General features: G+C 31.3%; 1 protein-coding gene across 50 annotated transcripts in view; it reads right to left on the bottom strand.

Annotated features, from left to right (window-relative positions):
- Positions 1 to 4,434: 4,434 nt before the first annotated feature.
- Positions 4,435 to 25,466, bottom strand: part of LOC127730979 (neurogenic locus notch homolog protein 2-like) — a 66,719-nt gene continuing 45,687 nt past the window's right edge. For 36 of the 50 annotated variants that reach the window (XM_052239621.1, XM_052239635.1, XM_052239636.1 and 33 more), the window contains 9 exons: positions 20,632 to 20,856; positions 20,020 to 20,244; positions 15,338 to 15,562; positions 14,657 to 14,881; positions 14,015 to 14,239; positions 12,145 to 12,369; positions 11,099 to 11,323; positions 9,500 to 9,721; positions 4,435 to 7,116 (listed from right to left, as the gene is read on the bottom strand). In XM_052239621.1, coding sequence (XP_052095581.1) covers positions 6,979 to 7,116; positions 9,500 to 9,721; positions 11,099 to 11,323; positions 12,145 to 12,369; positions 14,015 to 14,239; positions 14,657 to 14,881; positions 15,338 to 15,562; positions 20,020 to 20,244; positions 20,632 to 20,856 — 1,935 coding nt within the window. In that variant the 3' untranslated portion in view covers positions 4,435 to 6,978. The remainder of the gene's footprint in view (positions 7,117 to 9,499; positions 9,722 to 11,098; positions 11,324 to 12,144; positions 12,370 to 14,014; positions 14,240 to 14,656; positions 14,882 to 15,337; positions 15,563 to 20,019; positions 20,245 to 20,631; positions 20,857 to 25,466) is intronic. The other 14 variants (XM_052239637.1, XM_052239657.1, XM_052239670.1 and 11 more) reach the window with 11 other exon arrangements.

Genomic DNA, 25,466 nt, shown 5'->3' with positions numbered 1-25,466 from the left:
CTTCAACAAGTTTGATCATTGGTGCGCTTTATCAGATGTAGCTGTTTCTTGTTTATGCTACATCTTGATTGCAAAGGATAAGTAATTTTAAATTCGAATGCTTAACTTAAACATCTCTATTGATGTTTGGTGTTGTTGAACAGATATATCATGTTCAGCGGAGTATTTGCGAAAAAATACCAGTCTTGAGAAGAATTTCATCCCTTTCAAAAATAATAACACATCTTTCTAATTCTGAGGTAAATGACTTCTTTAAAATTTTGAACAAGGTATTTGATTTACAGCTAATTAAAAAGTATTCCTGAAATATGCATCAACCACCCTTGTTTTTGAGTTGTGCCCTATCTAATTTTTATTAATATCCCTAATACCGATGAGTCATGTGGCAAAATCGTTATGTTGTAAAATTATCTGGAAACCCTTTTTCTGCACGTATTTCACTCTATTCTTAGTAACTATGACCTTGACAAGTAGAGGTATACAATAAGTACTCATTAGAATCATTTGGATACGAACTTTTCAATGAAATGTCAGACCATCATAATCGCCATTTCGATTTTAATAAAATTAGCAAAGAATTTTGAGCTCGTAGTTATTTTTTTATTGGCTATCAAAACTACATACAAAAACCCCCCATAAAATATCGTTTATTATCGGCTTCTAGAAAGTGTTATTCACTAATCTTTATGTCCTTTCTGTGAAGAACAGTTGTACCAAGTCAGGAATATGACAGTTGTTTTCCTTTCGTTTGATGCGTTTGAGCTTTTGATTTTGCCATTTGATAAGGGACTTTCCGATTTGAATTTTTATTATGTTACTTTTTATCTATATTTTTGAAGTGTAAAAAGCTGTTTGTGTGATTTAGGTGGTCCTTTCAATTCGAGTTTAATATAACGACTTTTCCACTCTCTACACTACACTTTCCCGCAATCATCAACTAGAATTTTTCGAAATCATTAAATAATATCCTTCTTTTAAGTAATCATAATTATACTGCCGAAATTTATCCAAGGGAACTGACCCTTGTTTATAGTAACGTTTTACATCTCAACAAACGTATTCTCTGTATAGTTTGTAAATTATTAAAGGTTGTTGTTGCAACAAATTACTTACAATCTTATTCAATTTCTTTTATAAATGCAATGTTTGTGTCTGGATGTTATGATGTTCTTGTAATAAACTGTTAACACAGAGATATGTCTCGCTTTTTTGTACTTTTGATAATGCAAATGTTGAAATAAAAATAGCAATACTTTAACATGTAATTTATGCAAATATTCAAAGTCATTGAACCTTGACTGAAGGTACATGGCAAAACAATCTCCATGGAAATGAGATGTACCAATGCTAATACAACTGCATACCAAATACCATAGACTTATCACAAGTCATTCCCTTTCAACAAACCTAAACACAAACATTAACTTGTAAACTATGTAAAAAATATCATTGACTTAACATTAGCGGTTCATCTTAAACTGATCTAATCACAAATTAATACATGTAAACTAAGCAAAAGTTTCAAAGTCAATAGACAATGACTGAGGGGGCGGGACCAAACATTCTCCATGAAAATAAGATGTGCTAATGCTTATACAATTGCATACCAATTAACATTGGCCTACCACTAATGGTTTCCCTTGAACTGACCTAATCACAAACTAATACATGTAAACTAAGCAAAAGTTTCAAAGTCAATAGACCATGACTGCAGGGGCGGGACCAAATGTTCTCCATGGAAATGAGATATGCCGATGCTTATACAACTGCATACCAAATATAATAGACTTACCACTAGTGGTTCCCCTTGAACTGACTTAATCACAAACTAACACATTTAAACTAAGCAAAAGGTTTAAAGTCAATAGACCATGACTAAGGGGGCGGAGCCAAATAATCTCCATGGAAATGAGATGTGCCAATGCTTATACAACTGCATACCAAATATCATTGACTTACCACTAGTGGTTCCCCATAAACTGACCTAATCACAAACTAATACATGTAAACTAAGCAAAAGTTTCAAAGTCAATAGACCTGACTGAGGGGGCAGGGCCAAATAATCTACAAGGAAATGAGATGTGCCAGTGTTAATACAACTGCATACCAAATATCATTCACCAACCACTAGTGGTTCACCTTAAACTAGACCTAATCACAAACTAATACATTGTTGACGCCGCCGCCGCCGACACCGGAAACAGCATACCTATGTCTCGCTTTTTGACTTTGTCAAGGCGAGACAAAAACCTTATTAAAAGTGATATTTCACATTCTTTTTTATTGTGATGTTGTTTATATGTCAATGCTCTTGAACTTCGTACTTTATTTGGCCTTTTTGAATTTTTTTATTCAAGCGCCACTGATGAGTCTTTTGTAGATGAAACGCGCGTCTGGCGTTCACAATTTTAAGCCTGTTTCTTTAATGAGTTTATTATAGAATCCGGAATTTAAGATAAAAGTTCATGCCTTTGAATGAACTATTTCTAAAAGGGGCATTAACTATGAAATAAACAAAAAAAAAAAATGATTTGCTTTGTTTCAAACATTTATAAAAGCGTAATGTATTAAAAAGATTTCGCTATTAGCAGTCGTTTTGTTTCAATTTCGTCAAAATAAAATAAAACATATCGCTAATGTATTATTTACTTGCAAGCCAATAATTCAACCTAATTTAAATTCGTATTTATGCAACCGTCAACTGGACTCTAGTGAGATTGGCTGCGCATGTGTTGAGCATGTAGTTAGCGTTTTCGTTCATTTAAGAGAAAAGAATGTCAAAATTGAAAACATTTTTTTTAAAGGGAGCCCCCAGGAATAACCATCCATTTCGTTGACTGCTCCAGCATACAAAAGAATCGTTTTATACAGGTAAAACGATGATTTACATAAATTTTAATCTAAAACATGATTTCAAACTAAGAAATATTGTCATTTTATGATGGCACGTGGCTGTCTATCTATTTGTATTTATGTTTATAGCGAGTTATATGATCATCGACAGTATTCGCAGGTCATCTCGATGGATAATTAAATGGCATCTAGCGTAAAATACGCAAGAATTGTTGATACTTTATAACGAGTCCAAACATTGTTAATTGTATCTTTTGGACTATTTGTAATGTGGATATACGTTTCAACATGCTATAAATAATACATAAGAATTGGAGTTAAATCGGTGAATAGGAGTTTGACAGCTAGTGCTCCTTTAAATGTGATCGATTTTAAGTTATAAGTAGCAATTTGCCGATATATTCAAATTGATTACACGTTACATGTAACATTGAAATCCACAGTTTATTTAATGAAAAATATGTTTTACTATAGCAGAGAAATAGGGATAAGGGGATATATTGCTGGTACCAAACGGGAGAAATCGGAACAAATCCATTTGCAAGCAAACTTTGCTTGGTTGATTTCCTTGACATAAACCCAACATCCCCTTTTAATTCATCATAAACAAGCCATAGCAAGACGAGAATGTTTTGGGACTCAACTGTTTCGGTTCTTACACATCTTGGCTGTCAAATTTTCGGCTTTGAGAGTTCCTGATGAAGGTAAATATAGAAAAGCGCTTGCAATTTATAACGTGTTGTTCTATCTTTTTTGGATTTTAAAAGAGCAAGAATTCCAACAAAACAATGCACTGATAACATGAGAGACTTTCACTGTAGATTCTACTAAGACCTACTTTAGAATTTGTAGAGTTTTTTAATTTGATTTGTTTAAAAAAAAATTTCTCTTGGAAGATCATACAATAGTCTCAAAATTTACTATCGAACCCTGCAGAACATTCTTTCATATACATATGTTTTATAAATTGTTTGTGGGATAGACATTTTTTCCATGTAGACCATACAAAGACTTCCAAATTGACTAATGCACATTACAGAACAATATCTTACATAAGTTTAAAATGAAGGAGATGTCGTATGATAGCCATGGAGACATCCATTCATCATAGACCAAATGAAGTGGCTGTAAGCAAATATATGTAATTGTCTTAGTAATCTGATTTGTGGATTACATACTACTACTAGGGGGTGTTTAACGACCTTGACTATCCATAAGGGTCTCGCACGGTCGGGTGGTTTACATGTATTTTCAATCAAGACCATATATGTACTGCCAGATGAGCAATTTTTCAATGCAGAAGAGTTTTTTACATTAAAGTAATTTTTAATTCTATTATTGGTATGAGTGATTTCCACCAAAAACCATACAATATCCACTAGATGGGCTATTCTAAGATTTAGAATAATGTTTGTTATTAAAAAAAAACAAATATTTATAGTACATGATAATAAAGGGTAATTTTCAGCTTGATCTTTGGTTTTGACTTTTTTCCAACACTGCAGGCAATATTGCTTTGGTCCTTGTATATGTCTTGTGGAAATACACAGCTAGACGTCTCATTCATAATAAATCACATGCTGTATTTATAAATATAGTTTATTCAAGTACAAGTGATATGAAGTCAAAATACAAATTATGTAAGGGAATGTGACTTTCAACATTAAAATATCACAGTGTGGATTACTCAATAATCTTCTATCTCTTTTATTCACATTTAGACTCTTTGTTTTTCTCTTTTCAAGATACTATGAAACTTATCAGTGATAGGTCGATGTTTACTTGAAAAAAAAAACCCAATAATTTATACAAATTTTAAGGAGAAATGTCATTAAGTTTTAACCATTAACAGCCAATATATGTAATTACAGGATTTCCTCTCTGATATTGCAATTGGGATTCACATTTTCTCTGTCTCTATAAATATGCATGTGCCATGCACACTAAAATTGTTGACATATCTTTATACCATTTTAGATTTATTTCAGATAATTTATTTTCTTATTTGTCTAACTGACATTATTGTATATTCGTGTAAGGGGTATTTTGTTTTGTTTTGTGTTATATTTTATAACTTTCATCAACCGAAAGTTCTTATATGTGCAACCGTCTTTCTAACATTTGAACAGACCTGATTCAGATCTATTTAACAATTAAATAATCCTACATTTTCATTGTGAGCTAAAAATGATTGAGAGATTTTCTGAACAATTTGCATATGAGGAATATTTTAAATGCTATATTAAGAATAAAATATATCTTCTATAATATCATTCATACAAATTTTATAAACAGTTTTAACTCGTCTGAAATACATGTAATCCATACATGATTTTTAACTTTTTTGAATAGCAAAGCACATTCAACCACACTTGCATGCACAAAATGCACACAGATCTCTACAATATTTGTGATCCAATTAGTGCGAAATAAAATGTAACTGGATCATTGGTCCATGAAAAACATTCAAAATATGTATATAGAAACTGTTTGTAACAAGAGATATTACTTAGATATTTGCTTTATCTACACACATATTGACAGAAGATATGTATGTGTCAATTCTTGACTACATCATGATATTAGCTATGTCCTCCTTTTAATACAAAATAATAAAAGACTTAAATTCAAAATCACACATTTCAACATTCATACTCTCATAGTTATTCAAAAACAATGAAACAAGGAGATGCAATCAGTCACAATGTGTTTACAGAACTATACTAAAATCAAAAGCATGTGAACTTTATTTTAGAACCATTTATTACCACTTACTAATGTATGTAAAGCATCAATAATATTTACATTTTGAGGACTAAAAATACTTATAAATATTTGTTTTTCATACTGAAAAAAAAACAAGTCTCTTCATTCCCCCTTTCCTTCTTTCTATATTCCAAAAAAATATTTTAAATATTGACAATAATAGGTAAAAGACTAAAATGGTAGGGATGTAATACTGATGATTTGTGTATATAAGTAGTACTTGCATAAGTATTGATATGCTTTAGGAATCAATTATTTGAATGCAAGTAAGGAAATTAAATATCTACAGACTTCTTTTAGACTAATTAAAACTGCAATCTCCAAGTAGCTAAAATAGACCAAATTATGATAAAAAATTTTACCATGCACCTGGAATGCTTTGTATATTGACTTAGTTAAATGATCTTGGTAAGCTGCAACAAATATCCACAAATTTCACAAAGTAAAGTTCACATCTGCAATGTTTATACAAAATTCTAGAAAACCTAAAAGGTTCTGGGTTAAAAACTGCAGGAATTGATGAAATAAAATTGGTAATTTGTATCAACCATTGCGAAATTTGCTGAAAATTGATGAAGTTTCACTCTATAAAAAATCTGCAAAAGGTTTCCCAAGTATGTTAAAAAAAAGGTATATAATAAATAAAGAAATGTTTTTAAATTTGAAGTTCTGAATTAAATTCAAGGAGGAGATATACACACAATTGGGTTGTACCCTCTACTATGAAAGTTGCTAAACATCGACTATTTTACAATTACAAAATCCTAAAAAACTATGAACTATGTGCAAATTTTAAGTATGAAGGCTCAGTGTTGTTATAAAAATAATGAGTTTGTTGTATATATTAAATGACATGAAATAAGTATCCTTTTTCCACTCATTTCATCATATGCCTACTTGTCTGAAATGTACCATACAGTATGATGGATTAACACTCCATGCAACATGGCGAAAAAATAATCATTCATTTATAATGCACAACTACACATGTTTATACATGTAGCAATTTTGTAAGGTGTTGTTTTAAACATTAACACACTTCTGTTTATGAGAACTCAAACATTTGCAGTTACATTAAAAATGAAATAAAATCTACAATGATAAGAATCAAGCAATGTTGTTCCATTCCAATGAATGTGATTTTGTTATGTCAAACTGCTCTATACGAAAAGATCCATAAAAAACCAATATTACCCAAAAATGATATGCAGAACAACAAAAGATATAAAACAACAATATCATAATCGTCTGTTGCAGTAATGGACAAACAGACAAATTGACAAACAAAAAAGGACAGTACACAAACAATAAGTCTAAACAAGCCGAGATATTGTATACTATTAAACCAACAGTCTTTTCTTAGAGTAATGGTTTCCCAACAACAGGTTTTGGCATGTGTACCAGTCCATATGTGTAAGGAATGCGGCAGATTCCTGGTTCTTCATCACATACATATGTGTGTGGACAGCAATATTTTGAGTTTGTACAACAAACACCCTACAAAAAAAAACAGAATAGGTAATTTTAAGTTGCATTGTACATTAAACAATTACATTGATATCTCTATGATATGAAAATAACGCATCATAAATTTGGTGTGCACGAAACACTCTTTCTGGGTTTACTTTTACCAGGAACACTCAAACCCCAAAAATGCAAAACATGATGAATAACTATTTGAATACATTAGGAGCTTCATATTGGAATTGTATTAGATAATACTGTGTGTCATAACGAGGTTTATTTTAAGTTATAAGGTTCATTACATCAAAGTTCTGCCTTTGTTTGTGAGTCAAAAGCCAAGGAAGAATCAATGTGCTTTGAGCACTGAAGGGTAAATATTGCTTTCATTTTGCAATTTTGTGAATTTTTAAATAAAACATTGAATTTTATTTTGCTAGGCAAATTCAAAATTTGAGTTGAGTTATCTTCCTTTGTTCATGATTATACATTTGTAGTTGAATCTTTTTTTATACCAGATTCATACACCATGCATATCTTAGGTAATTTTGAATGAAAAAATGTTTTCTTGACAAGCATGGTAATTCAAATACACATCATATTGTAACTTAAATATCAAAGTATAACATAACATCAATAAATTGCATGACACTGAATGGATAGGATCTAAATAATGATCACTTCACTGCACTATTTTATTTGAACTATCAAAGATAGTGATCAACCTTGGAAGATATAGATATCAAGTCAGTATCATAGGGTTTTGATTGCATTTCATACAATGTTTACCCAAAAACTTCTTGGATACATTAGGAGCTAGTTAGTGGAATATAATGTGTAACTATCTTATTTTATCAGATATATATACCTAGTTATATCTATTATCTTTCATAACAACTTGGATTATTTCGAATAGACAGATGGAGACTATTACAATATTCTCACAGGGGGCAATCAGCACATAAACATACAATTTAAGGATTTGAAAAGAACTTACTACATACACAGTGATATAAGTGCAAGGGGAGACAATTAAAGATTGGTATATTTCATGGTAACAAGTATTCACAAACATCTTAATTCGAGAGCATTAGTGCATAGCATTGATAGGTATCATATAGTGCAACTATTATGAGAAAAAATATAATTTGTAGGAATTTCAGTATAAGTATGATGATTGAAAAGATCATAAATAGGAATTCTAGTGAAACTATCATCCTGATCATGAGAAGAAAAACACTGATATATATATAGATATAAACTGTTATCACAGAGATATGTCTCGCCTTTTTGTAATTTTGATAATGCAAATGTTGAAATTAAAATTGCAATACTTTAACATGTAAGTTATGCAAATATTCAAAGTCGATGAACCATGACTGAAGGTACATGGCTAAACAATCTCCATGGAATGAGATGTGCCAATGCTCATACAACTGCATACCAAAAACCATGGACTTATTATAAGTCGTTCCCTTTAAACAAACCTAAACACAAACATTAACTTGTAAACTATGTAAAAGTTTCAAAGTCAATGAACCATGATCAGGGGTGGGGCTATATAATATCCATGGAAACGATACTTGCAATATCATTGACTTAACATTAGCAGTTCATCTTAAACTGACCTAATCACAAACTAATACATGTAAACTAAGCAAAAGTTTCAAAGTAAATAGACCATGACTGAGGGGGCGGGGTCAAATATTCTCCATGGAAATGAGATGTGCTAATGCTTATACAACTGAACACCAATTAACATTGGCCTACCACTAATGGTTCCCCTTGAACTGACCTAATCACAAACTAATACATGTTAACTTAGCAAAATTTTCAAAGTCTATAGACGATGACTAAGGGGCGGAGCCAAATAATCTCCATGGAAATTAGATATGCCCATGCTTATACAACTGCATACCAAATTTCATCGACCTACCACTAGTGATTCCCCATAAATTGACCTAATCACAAACTAATACATGTAAACTATGAAAAGTTTCAAAGTCAATAGACCTTGACTGAGGGGGCGGGGCCAAATAATCTCCATTGTAATGAGATGTGCCAATGCTAATACAACTGCATATCAAATATCATTTACCTACCACTAGTGGTTCACCATGAACTAGTCCTAATCACAAACTAATACATTGTTCACGCCGCCGCCTCCCTCGCCGACGCCGGAAACAGCATACCTATGTCTCGCTTTTTAACTCCGTCAAGGCGGGACAATAAAATAAGATATAATATTAGAGTATAACTATCTTGTGAAAACTGATGTGTCTTGAAAACGAAGGAAAATATATACGTGTTTGCAACTTTTGTTTTGTTAAAAAAAATTATTGCAAACTATTATGAAATTATGGTTTTCTTTTCATTCTGTTTTAAAACTTGATTATCAATATTTATATCAGTAACTTACATTGGAGTAAGGACAGCATGAGTATCCACTACTACCTGTTTTACAACATATATTTTTATCTGGGCATACTGTTTGCCCGTCAGGACAAGTAACAGTCTGTAAATGAGTCTCCAATGATAATAGAGGTTGACTAGCACTTAACAGTAAATCACAGCTACTGGTTTTGATGTTACATTTTGTGTTTTGAGGACAACAGTGAAGGTTATCATCACAACAAATAGCCTAGAAAAAAGTTTTTTAAAAGTTAATTTGATTAATTGGTTGTTGTTAACCAATCATGAAGTAATCTAAAGTTTCATGCTAATTCAGGGCAAAAATTTATTAAAAAGGCGAAAAGTTACTCAAGACAACAAACCAGATTAAAATAGTTGTTTCACACTTGGCTAAAATAAATCAGAAATGATTTTCAACGGAATCCAAAGAAAGGGATTAACAATAAAATTAGAAAATTGGGTTTTTCTCCCTTTTTAAGAGTAAAACAAAGGAAGAAAATAACAAGTGGCTATAAAAAAAACTATGCCAAAAAGAGAATCGACAAAATGAAAAACAACCAGCAACAAAACAATATACAAAAAACTAAGGTTCATGTTCCTCAGTCTTAGGTTTTCTATTAGTGTTTTGTAGACTGTTTTTTGTCTTTTGGTTGTTTTTTTCCCAAAAAGCATTTTGTTTGACATATTTAATGAGAAAAAAGTATTCAGCTGACTAAAGAAAAAAAAATCAATTACTTGAGCATAAGTTTTCTAACAACCTTCTGCATCCTTTATATAAGAAAGATAAAAATAGTAGGGGCAAATCTGCTTGTCAAATATAGGTAACCATTTTTAGGCAGTAAAAGAAAACAAAAAACTATCAGTATTAGCCTAAAAATAAAAAAGTGAAAAAATATTCGGTCTAGATGTTACTTTGTCTTTGCTTTGAAAATACAAATTATATCAATATAATTTAAAATGTCTATTTTGATACAAATATGTTTCATCCTTCATTCTTTCTCTATCAAGTTATTAATGACTATCAATTTTAAAACTAAATTTCTGGTTTACTTAGAAATGTAAACATGATATGAAGAAATAATATCCAGTTCTGTTCCAATACAAATCAATGGAAGATATATTTGAATTGACAAAAAAACTCCCAAAGTTCATAATTTGCTATGAGAAACTCTAAAAGGCATTCTGAATGAAAAATAAAAGGTGCACAACTACTTATAGTTTAAAGAGAATCATTTTTATTCAATGAAACCACTGTATCAATAATGGTGGTGCAAAACTTTAAAATGTAAAAAAAAAACTCATCAAAGATACCAGGCTTAGTCATACATGACAATCTTTTGTGTTGAATAGATGGATGGACAAGTAAAAACAATTCATCTCCATACAAATATAATATAAAGAGATACTTTTCACATTAAATACATCTCTCATAATTTAAAAATATTTATATATATATATATATATTTGTATCATTTTTTCCATAGTAATTAGTGTATGAAAGAAGGAATTTTAAGCAGGAGGAATACAAGAATATATAATTATATTACACAGGACTAACTAAAATGCTACTTAACGATTCACTGACAAAATTCTTAAAACTTCATACCTGTGCCAGTGGACAACAAGCATATTTATTATTTCCAGCTTTACAACAAGTCTGTCCATTTTTACATGTAGATGAGTTGTCAGGACAAGTGATGGTATCAACCTTTGCCTCTAATTTTGTAAACCAGGCAATTTGACTTCCATCTCCACGATTACATTTTCCAGATGACACATCACAGGTAGTTCCCTCAGGACAACAATGTTTACCATCAGTACAACACACAGCCTGTAAGTACAAACCAAAGACTTACAAGACCCCCCTCATGTCTTAAAGTTCCTTTATTCAGGATACATAATATAAATTTGAATGCTCAATGTTCTATATTAATGATATAATGAAAAAACAATGTTGTGTTTTTAATGATTGATTGAATGTTGGTGTTTAACGCCCCTTTCAGCACTATTTGCTATATTGTGGTGGGCAGTTTATATTGGTAGAGGAAACCAGTGTGACCTGAGAGAAGCCCGACCATCGACAGTAAAATGAATATGAATTCAAGCAGATATGGGGTAAATGTCAATGAGAAAGTTCACTGATGAAAAAGCTAGTGTAACTTAGCTTGCAACATTGATTTCGTTATAATATTACTGAAAAGAAACCTGAACTACCTCAATGTTCTAGCCCCACATCCCTGCGTGCAGGAGGGCAAAGGTGCAATAACTGGCCTGATCAAAACAAAGTCTTAAAATTGAGATTTCTAGCTTCTCTTCTAGGCACATGGCATTTAGCAGTAAGAGCAAAGACTGGTTGGCTTGAGTGAAAATAATGATTCTTGATATGGTGTCCAGCATTTTTACAGACTGTTACTATGTGAAATATAAAAATCTGGGCTTGTTCTACCAACTGTCTGTATTTAGCTATACAGTGATCATTGAACTTCTTCTTGAAGGGATATTATTAATCATTATGAAGAGAACAAAATATAAACACTTTTCCATGGACATATTTGTTATTTCCTAGCATTCCATGGGTTTATTCTTTTCTAATTTAAAGAAAAACCAATTGCATATGCTAAATAAATCAAGGAATATAAATATTGGCTTCACCTTTGGTATAGGACAACAACCATATTGACCAGATGCTAGTTTACAACATGTCTGTCCTGTTTTACATTCTGACCGACCATCAGGACATTTAACACTTCCAACATTTGCAGGAACTTTTTCAAACCAGTCTATTACAGTCATGTCTCCACGGTTACATTTTCCAGATGACACATCACAGGTAGTACCCTCAGGACAACAATGTTTACCATCAGTACAACAGACAGCCTGTAAGGTGTAAACATTTAAGTAAACCTTCCAATTTGCAGATGATAACATAACTAAATACAGTTTATTCTACCTGAATGTATATTTATTATTTTTCAAATAAAAGTTCAGTTTGTTATATGTGGGTATTGATACAAAATATTTTTTAGTTTACTAGGAATCAAAAGAGGTATTATTGTGAAATGTTGCATTGCTATTAATGAGAAAATTTCAATGGTATTCTACATAGCAATATGAAATGCTACAAGGAGCCATTTAGACAGATTTTTGTGACAATCAGTGCAATTAAAGTACAGCTATTGGGAAAGAAATGAAACCTTCCCCAAAATAAGTTCCTTTTTGTCATGCTATTCAAATTTTTGCAAGTTCACATGTCCCATTGAATAAATACAATAGCTATTGTTCTCAGTGGAGTTTATTCAATGGGACCTTTAAATCTTTCCTTGTAAAGCCAATCATTCATTGATTAATTTAGATGAACAAAAAACTTAACTCCCAGTAATGAAATACATGTACCAATACCAAATAAGGACACACACAACCGCATTTGATGTTGTATTTGTTCTAATCCACTAATTTATCTATACATGTACCAATGCTGAATAAGGACATACAAAACTGCATTTGATGTTGTATTTATTATAATCCACTAATTTATCTATACATGTACCAATGCTAAAAAAAGGACATACAAAACTGCATTTGATGTTGTATTTATTCTAATCTACTACTTTATCTGAATTGTAATTGTTGTAATTTGTTGTTTAGTGGGTTACTAGATTGTATGAGGAAAATGTGATATGCATTGGCACATTGCTATATCAGCCTTAAGTATCACTATGAAACCATTAAAAATGGATATAATTTATTTTGCAGTTTGCACCAATTATTACTTTCTCATATTTTTTTTACAAATGTTTTATTTTTCAATTTGTTCAATAACACTGATTATAAACAGATAAAAGTAAATTTCTGACTTAAGATTTTGCTACATTTCTATAGAAATTTTTCTTGCAAATATTTCACATTTGTGTTCAACCAATAAAATTTAAAAATGACAATGCTTATATTAGGTACCAATTATAAGCCATTTAGCCTGTCCTAAATTTATTCTAGGTTACATTAAATCAAAAAAGAAGATTTTTTTTTGTGTGTTTATAATCCAATATAATAGAATTGCTACCAAAATTTCACAATATACATTAGCCTAAAAAGTGTACAAAACAACACCAGTATTTAAAAAAAATATTATAATAACTTAACTTTGACACCTCTGAAATTTTAGAAATAAATCAGTTATATTGCACATTATTAAATGCATATTATACATTCTCTGTTGTACATACTTAACCTATGTCATTTTTGCAATTTTTCTGCAATTTTAGAATCATACAAGCATTGTTCGGTTTTTAATTGTAAAACGGTTTTTAATTCAAAGAGGAACTCATTCTGAAGAAAGGTTTTATTTCTTTTGCAATAAAAGGCAAACCAAAAACAATTAATTAAAAGTTCAACTATATGACATCGCATAGCCACATGAAATGCTGAGAGGAGACTTAATGTCATTCAGGCAGATTTATATAGTGACTATCAGATCAAGTGCAACACATTTTTACAGCAAAACATACTACATTCTTAAACATACCTTTGGTATTGGACAGCAACCATATTGACCAGATGCTAGTTTACAACATGTCTGTCCTGTTTTACATTCTGACCGACCATCAGGACATTTAACACTTCCAACATTAGCAGGAACTTTTTCAAACCAGTCTATTACAGTCATGTCTCCTCGGTTACATTTTCCAGATGACACATCACAGGTAGTTCCCTCAGGACAACAATGTTTACCATCAGTACAACAAACAGCCTGTAAAGAGTAAGCCTACTAGCAAACCTTTCTAATTTCCAGATCCATAATATGATTAAATACATCTGATTCTATTGTAATGTGTATTTTACTTTTGCCAAAAAAATGTCAAGCTTATTAAATGCAAATATCAGGTTTATAATAGTTGTTTTTAGGAAACAAATGCAAACTTTTTCATTATCAAGACCAGGAAACTTTACATTTAAGCAAAATCATTTAAATAATTATATTGCAAAAAATAGTATTCAGTGTTATAGTTTTTTTCCAGAAGAGTAATAAAATGTTCAACTATATATCATCACATAGCAATAAGAAATGTTGAGGAGAGACTTTTTGCTATTTAGATAGATTTTAGTGATTATCAGATCGAGTGAACAAATTTGTTAATGGAAAGTTATACAACATCTGTAACCATACCTTTGGTATTGGACAACAACCATATTGACCAGATGCTAGTTTACAACATGTCTGTCCTGTTTTACATTCTGATCGACCATCAGGACATTTCACACTTCCAACATTAGCAGGAACTTTTTCAAACCAGTCTATAACAGTCATGTCTCCACGGTTACATTTTCCAGATGATACATCACAGGTAGTTCCCTCAGGACAACAATGTTTACCATCAGTACAACAAACAGCCTGAAAAGTTTAAGCCTACTAGCAAACCTTTCTAATTTCCAGATCTATTATATGATTAAATACCTCTGATTCTATTGCAATGTATATTTGACTTTTGCCAAAAAAATGTCAAGCTTACAAAATGCAAATATCAGTTAAATAATAGTTGTTTTTAGGAAACAAATGCAAACTTTTTTTCATTATTAAGACCAGGAAACTTTTCATTTAAGAAAAATCATTTAAATAATTATATTGCAAGAAATAGTGTTCAGTGTTATAGTTTTTTTCCAGAAGAGTAATAAAATGTTCAACCATATATCATCACATAACAATAAGAAATGTTGAGGGGAGACTTTTTGCCATTTAGACAGATTTTAGTAATTATCAGATCGAGTGAACAAATTTTTTAATGGAAAGTTATACAACATCTGTGATTTAATTTGTTAACAGAAAAGTATACAACATCTGTAACCATACCTTTGGTATTGGACAACAACCATATTGACCAGATGCTAGTTTACAACATGTCTGTCCTGTTTTACACTCTGACTGACCATCAGGACATTTCACACTTTCAACATAAGCAGGAACTTTTTCAAACCAGTCCAATACAGCAATTTCTCCACGATTACATTTTCCAGATGACACATCACAGGTAGTTCCCTCAGGACAACAATGTTTACCATCAGTACAACAGACAGCCTGTAAAGTGTAAACCTTTTAGAAAACCTTCCGGAAAGAGTTCCATATGGCACCCCCACGGAATAAACTGTAATACATTATTGTGTTCTTTTAGTATGGTGGGGTGCCATATGGAACTCTTACCAACCTTCCAATTAGCAGATTTATAACATGGAAATATACATCATATTCTATCCCAATGTTTGTTTTTCTCTTTCAAGTAAAAGTGCAGCTTGTAAAAGGTAACTATTGATATAACAAGTTTTTTTTTTATTTTACCGCAAATTCAACAAGAGTGCACACGCTGAAATGTCCCGCCTGCTTTACTTACCATTGATTTAATGTTGATAGTCTTAAATATAAAGCTTTATTACAAGTATCACATAAACTTAACATGATCCAAGAAAATGAGGTCAAGGTCAGATAAACCAAACCGGAAATACACATACGCCTTACAATCATTCCATACACCAAATATAGTTGACCTATTGCTTATAGTTTCTAAGAAACAAACTTAACCAGGAAAACTTAACATTGACCAACGAATCATGAAAATGAGGTCAAGGTCAGATGAACCATGCCAGACAGACATGTACACCTAACAATCAATACATGCATTAAATATAGTTGACCTGTTGCTTATAGTATCTAAGAAACAAACTTAACCATGAAACTTAACATTGACCAATGAATCATGTAAATGAGGTCAAGGTCAGATGATACCTGCCAGACAGACATAAACACCTAACAATCATTCCATAAACCAAATGTAGTTGACACATTGCTTATAGTTCAACAAAAACAGACCAAAACACAAAAACTTAACACTGAGCAAAGAACAGTGAAAATGAGGTCAAGGTCAAATAAAACCTGCCAGACTGACAACTTTACATTGTAAAATCTTTCCATACACCAAATATAGTTTACCTATTGCATATAGTATTAGAAAAAACTTTAACCACTGAACCATGAAAATGAGGTCAAGGTCAGATGACACCTGCCAGTCGGACATTTTCACCTTACAATCATTTCATACACTAATTTAGTAGACCTATTGCTTATAGTATATGATATATGGACTTGACTACGAAAACTTAACCATTTTCACTGATCCATGAAATGAGGTCGAGGTCAGATGAAAACTGGCTGACAGGCATGAGGACCTTGCAAGGTACGCACATACTAAATAAATTTATCCTATTACTCATAATAAGAGAGAAATTAACATTACAAGAAATGTTAACTTTTTATTCAAGTAGTCACTGAACCACGAAAATGAGGTCAAGGACAATGGACATATGACAGGCGGAAACTTCAAAACATAAGGCATCTATATACAAAGTATGAAGCATCCAGGTCATCCACCTTTTAAAATATAAAGCTTTTAAATAGTTAGTTAACGCCGCCGCTGTCGCCGTCGCCGGATCACTATACCTATGTCTAGCTTTCTGTGACAAAAGTCACAGGCGCGACAAAAACAATGCGTGCATTTATTATTCAATTCCTTGCCCTCAGGCAAAATTGCAAAATCTAACTACTGTGACTTGACTTTATGTGTTGCTGTTTACCTTTCCCTATTGTTCAACAAGATTATAAAATTGACAATACAGTGTGGACATTTAAATTGAACAGTTGGTATTGTTAGAGTTGAGTCTACCTTGATGCTACCTGTACTGTTTTTTATTCACCTAACCCAACATTAGACCATGCTTTTTTCCTGAAGTTTGTCTTCATCTAGGTTTATTCTTTTATAAAATTGATAGGAAAGAAAATATGATATGTTTTCATTGTTATAAATTCCTAAAATAGATGATTTATCTAATTTTGACCCAAAAATCTAAATCAATAAAATATTTTCTTAACTGGATGTTAATATGTATGAAAATTAAAACTGTTTTTACATAATAAATGAATCTTTAAATGTTTAACCCTAAAACATAGTATTGTCCAGTTGTCAGTGAAACAAGAAATAGCTATTCAGGTGTTTTCAGTTTCAGTTTTCAGATGGATATGTTATGCTTTCTTTCATATATCTGTTCAAAGTTTTCATTTTGGAGTATTCTTCGGTGTTTGAAATCTATTGGAATCAATGTGCATAAAAAATTTATTTAATTTGAATTCACTTCTTAGATGCCATTTAATTTTGCTGCTTAAAATGTGACTTGTTTTCCCAAGTATGGATTGTCATGAATGTATCAAGGAAGAAATCATTCATTCAAAATGTTTTGTGTTGCATTAACTTGATGAAGTACATGTAAAATTCGAAACAAAGTTTGGAGTATACCTTGCAGTGTTTTTTTAAAAATCTATTAAGATTTTTGTGCATAATAATATTGTGTTCACTCAAGGAGTTCACTTTTTATAAGTTGGGATTTAGATAATCAAAAAGGTAAAAACAATTCAAAACTGGAATGCTGAAAACTGAAAGTAGGAGATCTGTGGCTTTTAAATGTGATTTTTAAAATAATAATTACAAAATTCTGGATCTAATATGAAGATGTTTCACCTGTTTAAATTAGATACATATCATGGAAATGAAATAAAATGTGAATACAGTGAATATAGTCAATTCAAGTGAAAAAGTGAAAAATTAAAGTAAAATATTCCAAAAAATTCATAACGTGAGGATACAAATTTTAAATGTGATATTGGAAATAATCATTATAAAATTCTGGATCTAATATTGTTTAATTGGGACATATATCATGGAAAATGAAATAAAAAAATGAAAACTGTGGATATAGAATAAAAAGTGATGTAGTGAAAATTATAAATAAAATATTCCCAAAAATCTGTAAAGTTTAGATAATTATTTTGAATGTGAAATTGGAAATAGTCAAAAATTACAAAATTCTGGATCCAATATAAAGACTACTCTGCACCTGTTTAATTAAACAGAATACAGTGGATACAGAAAAAAATCTAGTGATATAGTGAAAAATGTAAGAAAATATTCCAAAAAGTTATTAAGGTTAGAAAAATATTTTAAAATTATTTAAATAGTGAAACTGGAATACTGGATGGGATATTAAATATCAGTGTCAATTAATAATAAATAAATAAATAAGTTTATTCATAACTAATATTTTGATATTTCACTATGCATAAGCACTTTGTACAAGGCTCATGCCAATAAGTATTGAACAAATGTCAAAATGAAGGAATGCACACATTTGTTCTGGTGTTTATTAATCCTGGAAAAATTATGGAATTATAATATAATTAAGATTTCCACAAGAGTGAAAAAATTTTTTTAGTTATCTCCCATTAAAAAAACCAAAGAGGACTTTTCAACAATATAAAAGAAATTCAAGTACTCATAGTATTTGGATTGATTGATTGTTGGTTGCTTTACGCCGCATTAGCACAACAAGGCTATATCGCGGCGACATAGTATTTGGATATGAAAACAATAAAAGAAAATGTAGTGCATCATATGATATGCAATTAAATATCCTACAAGAAAAAAATATATATATATTCTTTATCTGGCTTGCTCACTCCTAAAATTAGACATGACAGTAGAATATAAAATGTTTCTTTGGCAATTGTATGGCCAGTTACTTTAAGGAATACATTCATTTCAATGAAAATAAGACTTACTTATTTTAGGATTCTCTAGTGGAAAGCATAGGGAAATGAATTTTTCAGAAATCAGCAGTATTTTAGCAAATATTAGAACATGAAATAAGTTTGCCACATGGATAACGTTTGAAAGACCTATCCCAGTTACATTACAACATTTACAATTGAACAGGTGAAGTGATGGGACAGCATCCAGGTATACTCTAAATGCATGAGTGATCATATATTCATCACCTCTAAAAATACCAACTGGTCAATTTAAATGTCCAAATTGTTTTGTCAATTTTACAATCTGGTTGAACAATAAGTAAAAGTGAACAGCAACACCTATAGTCAAGTCACAGTAATGCCATTGCAAAAACTTTATCAAGAAAAATCACTACTAAAATTATGAATGGGAGGTTTTTACTATTGAAAAACTGAAACTGTCACATTTTTCATATTAAAAAACATCGCAATAATTTCTGAATTTACAGTACTAGGAATCAAAAAAGGTTATAATGAAATGTAGTAAAATCAGGATATAAAGAACATTTATTTTGATCAATACCATTTCAAACTAATGTAGGTTTTACATGAGATAGCGTGAAAGCTATAAACAAGAAAAGTAATAAATTTGTCAGCGATATATCATCACATTGCAATAGAAAATGCTACAATAAGACTTTATTAAGGAGACTTATTGCTATTCAGACAGATCTTTATGACAATCCATGCAATTGAAGAACTATCAAAAGGCAAAGCAGAAAAGTAATAAACAATTCAACTATATGCAATCAGATAACAATATGAAATGCTGAAAGGAAACTTTTTGTTAATCAGGCAGATTATAGTGACTATCAGATAAAGGAGAATACTTTTTAATGGCAAACATACTACATCCTTAACCATACCTTAGGTATTGGACAGCAACCATATTGACCAGATGATAGTTTACAACATGTCTGTCCTGTCTTACATTCTGACCGACCATCAGGACATTTAACACTTCCAACATTGGCAGGCACTTTTTCAAACCACTCTATAACAGACACGTCTCCACGGTTACATTTTCCAGATGACACATCACAGGTAGTTCCCTCAGGACAACAATGCTTACCATCAGTACAACAAACAGCCTGTTAAATGCATGCCTATTAGCAAACCTTTCCATATGCAACATGATAATTGGATAATATAAAGCAGAATCCACTCTGGTATTATTTTTTACTTTTGCCAAACAACTGTTAAGCATATAAATGCAAGTATAAGGTTTAGTTTGTTTCGAGGCAACAAACCCAGTATTTTTACATTATCAAGACCAGAAAACTTCAAATTTAAGCTTTATCTTTTAAATATATGTGTTTATTGTTAGAGATTTCAACCAGAAAGTAATAAACAGTTCAAATATATATCTTCACATAGCAATAAAGAATGCTGAGAGGAAACTTATTGCCATTGAGACATATTATAGGGATTTAGTGAATTAATCTGAATGGAAAATTATACACTATCTGTAACCATACCTTTGGTATTGGACAACAACCATATTGACCAGATGCTAGTTTACAACAGGTTTGTCCTGTTTTACATTCTGACCGACCATCAGGACATTTCACACTTCCATCATTGGCAGGAACTTTTTCAAACCAGTCTATTACAGACATGTCTCCACGGTTACATTTTCCAGATGACACATCACAGGTAGTTCCTTCAGGACAACAATGTTTACCATCAGTACAACAAACAGCCTGTTAAATGCAAGGCTATTAGCAAACCTTTCCATATGCAAAATAATAACGGGATTAAACAAAGCAGACTCTACTCCAATTTTCTTTTATTCCCTTCCCAAACAACTGTTAAGCATATAAATGCAAGTATAAGTTATAACAAGAGGCTGTCAAGAGTGACAGCAAACCGGATTTTCCTGCAGAGGTCGAACCCTGAACAGTTGAGCAAGTATGGACACTACATTCAAGCTTAAAACAGCTCTGAATTTGGATTGTGATTGAATATTTGACACAGCATAGGTTTGTGAATGTGGTCAAAGAACTGAAATATTTGAAATTGGACATTTACCTTATGTGGACCAATTTGATAAAGAAACCTACAATAAAAAATCTCTCAATACATGGTTAGATTCAGCATTTCAAAGAACCCCATAAATTCAATTTTCGTTGAATCAAACAAACTTTAATTTTGGACCCTGATTTGGACCAACTTCAAAACTGGGCCCAAAAATCTAATATTTAAATACAGGTTTAGATTCAGCATTTGAAAGAACCCTATATTTATTTAATTTATGTTGAAATGAAACACAGGTTAATTTTATCCATAATATTTTCTGTGCAAAGGGAAATATCTCAAACATGATAAATGTTTTCTAAAATAAGATATGATGCAATTTTTCAACTTATAATCAATAATATAACTAGAGGCTCTCAAGAGCCTGTGTCGCTCACCTGTATTTACTGATTCTTTGGAAATCATGTAAAATAAGGTTAAAATCATAATTAATAGTATTGGATATTAGATATTATAATGATATCTAAGATAATAACAAATAAAATGCTCCGCTGGGGCGCAGCTTGATACGACCGCAGAGGTCGAACCCTGAACAGTTGGGGCAAGTATGGACACAACATTCAAGCTTGATACAGCACTGAATTTGGATTGTAATTAAATATTTGACACAGCATAGGTTTCTCACACAGAATGAAAGTAGTCTAAGAACTTAAAATTTTTTAATTTACCTATTCAAACCATATCATTATTATTTGCTTTTATATATAAATCAGAAATAACCAATTTAAAATGGAAAATTTTAAAGAAAAATAGGGAAAAAAAAATCCCCCCCCCAAATTTTTTGAAACCCCCTTATGATTCATCACCCCCAAACTCAATCCCAGCCTTCCCTTTGTGGTATGGTACCTTGCAGTACAATTTCAGAGAGATCCATACACTTGAACACAAATTATTGTCTGGAAACTAGAAAAATGCTTGGGTTTTTTGCACCTTTTTGGCCCCAAATTCCTAAAAGTTTAGGGCAATTACCCCAAACTCAAACCCAGCTTTCCCTTTGTGATATGGAACCTTGCAGTACAATGTCATAAAGATCCATACACTTACACACATGTTATTGTCATGAAACTAGAAAAATGCTTGTTTTTTTGCCCCTTTATGGCCCCTAATTCCTAACATTTTGAGACAATTACCCCCAAAAACAATCCCAGCCTTCCCTTTGTGGTATGGTACCTTGCAGTACAATTTCAGAGAGATCCATACACTTGTACACAAGTTATTGTCTGGAAACTAGAAAAATGCTTATTTTTGGCCCCTTATTCCTAAACGTTTTGGGCAAGTACCCCCAAACTCAATTCCAGCTTTCCCTTTGTGATATGGAACCTTGTAGTACAATTTCATAAATATCCATACACTTACACACAAGTTATTGTCATGAAACTAGAAAAATGCTTGTTTTTTGCCCCCTAATTCCTAAAATTTGGAGGCAATTACCCCCAAAATCAATCCCAGCATTCAAACCCTCAATCAGCATCATTTAACAGTAATATCTAAAAATGGAAATTACATAATAAAGGTATTAAAATAGAAAATGACATCATAGTCATGGCTAAAAATAAACAAAATCCTTAATCAGCAACATTTTACAGTAATATCTAAAAATAAAATTCCTTTGTAACCATAAAAGCCCATTTAAATACATCATGACAGATATTAAAATAGAAAATGACATCATAGTCATGGCTAAACATAGCAAAAACCTTAATCAGCATCATTTAACAGTAATATCTAAAAATAAAAACTTTGCAACCATAAAAGTAAAATAGAAAATGACATCATAATCATAGCTAAAAATAAACAAAAATTTTTTTTATTACCAAATTTTAAATGGAGTTTATTAAACTAAAACAATAAATTTGCAACCATAAAACCCCATTTAAACACATCATAAAAGTATTAAATAATTCAACTACATCATAAGGCTATAAAAATAGAAAATGACTTCATAGTCAAGGCTAAAGGTAAACAAAAAACCTTCATCAGCAAAATTTTATATTGGCAAATTTCCAATGAAGTTTATTATACTAAAATTGTTGGCAAATTTCCAATGCATTTATTAACAATAAAGTTATTGGCAAATTTCCAATTTACATAATTTAAAAGCAGTGTAAGTGAGATATTTAAATGAGTTTGAATTACCAACCTTACACTGCTTTTAAATAATGTTTTGTACTTATTTGTCTATTAACCTGGAAACCCTTGTTTTTTCACCTTTTTTTCCCTTATTATTCAAAGGTTTGAGCCATAACCCTACCCCAAAGCCAATTCTTAAATTCCAATGTAACCTAAATTTACAATATACATAACTTCAATTTAAGTTTTTGATAAAATCAAACCACAAAATTATTATTTGCTTTTATATCTAAATCAGAAATAATTAACCGACTTTAAGTGGAAAATTTTCACACATCACGCCCCCCCCCCCCCCCCCCCCAAACTCAATCCCAGCCTTCAGTTTGTGGTATGGTACCTTGCAGTACAATTTCACAGAGATCCAATTACTTAAACACAATTAATTGTTGGAAACTAAAAAAAAATGCTTATTTTTAACCCCTTTTTTAGCCCCTTATTCCTAAACATTTGAGCAATTATCCCCCAAACTCAATTCCAACTTTCTCTTTGTGATCAGAATTAACCAACTTAAAATGGAAAATTTTAAAGAAAAAAAAAAGGAAAAAAAATCCCCCCCCCCCCCCCCCAAATTTTTTGACCCACTTCCCTTTGTGGTATGGTACCTTTAAGTACAATTTCAATTAAAATCCATACACTTGAACACAAGTTATTGTCTGGAAACTAAAACAATGCTTATTTTTGCCCCCTTTTTTGGCCACTTATTAATAAATGTTTTGGGCAAACATTTTACAATAATATTTAAAACTGAAATTAATTTGTAACCTTAAAATTAAATAGAAAATGACATCATAGTCATAGCTAAAAATAAACAAACTATTGGTAAATTTCCAATGGAGTTTATTATATTAAAACAATAAATTTGCAACCATAAAAGCGCATTAAAATACATCATAAAAGTATTAAAAAAAATTTAACTACATCATAAGGCTATTAAAATAGAAAATGACATCATAGTCAGACTAAAGGTAAACAAAAAACCTTCATCAGCAAAATTTTATATTGGCAATTTTCCAATGAAGTTTATTATACTAAAATAATTAACAAATTTCCAATTTACATAATTCAAACATAGTGCAGGTGAGATATTTAAATGAGTTTGAATTACCAACCTTATACTGCTTTTAAATAATGTTCTTTACTCAATTATTTGTCTATTAAAATGGAAACCCTAGTTTTTTAACCTTTTTTCCCCTTATTCCTTAAACGAAAAAAAATAATTACCCCTTTTTTGACCCCCCCTATGATTCATCACCCCCCCATTCCCCCCCCAAACTGAGCTCAATAACAGCCTTGCCTTTGTGGTATGGTACCTTGTAATACAATTTTAGAGAGATCCATACACTTGAACACAAGTTATTGTCTAGAAACTAAAAAATGCTTATTTTTCACCCCTTTTTAGGCCCCTTATTACTAAACGTTTTGGGCAATTACCACAAAATCAATTCCAGCTTTCCCTTTGCGAAATGGAACCTTGTAGTAAAATTTCAGAAAGATCCATACACTTACACACAAGTTATTGTCATGAAACTAGAAAAATGCTTGTTTTTTGCCCCCTTTTGGCCCCTTATTCCTAAAATTTCGAGGAAATTAACCCCAAAATCAATCCCATCATCGACCCTTTGTGATATGGAATCTTGTAGTACAATGTCAAAGAGATCCATACAATAACACACAAGTTATGTCTGGAAGTTACAAAAATGCTTATTTTCGGCCCCTTTTTGGCCCCTAATTATTTAACTGTTGGTACCATAACCCCCAAAATCAATCCCCACCTTCCTATTGTGGTATTGAACCTTATGGTAAAATTTCATAGAGATCCATTCACTTAAACTAAAGTTAGAGTGCGAAAACCATTGTGTATTCGGACGACGACGCCGGACGACGACGACGACGACGACGACGAAGACGACGCCAACGTCATACCAATATACGACCACAAAATTTTTTAGCGGTCGTATAAAAACTGCAAAATTTTTGTAAAATTACTAACTCAGGGGCAGCAACCCAAAAACGGGTTGTCGGATTCGTCTGAAAATTTCAGGGCAGATATTTCTAAATCTGATGAACATTTTTGCCACCTGTCAGATTTGCTCTAAATGCTTTAGTTTCAGAGATATAAACCAAAAAACTGCATTTTACCCCTATG

This window comes from Mytilus californianus, unplaced genomic scaffold, assembly GCF_021869535.1.
Source record: "Mytilus californianus isolate M0D057914Y unplaced genomic scaffold, xbMytCali1.0.p SCAF_2, whole genome shotgun sequence".
Taxonomy (NCBI): domain Eukaryota; kingdom Metazoa; phylum Mollusca; class Bivalvia; order Mytilida; family Mytilidae; genus Mytilus; species Mytilus californianus.
The sequence above is the reverse complement of the archived record's forward strand: the minus strand, read 5'-3'. Positions and strand labels throughout refer to the sequence as shown.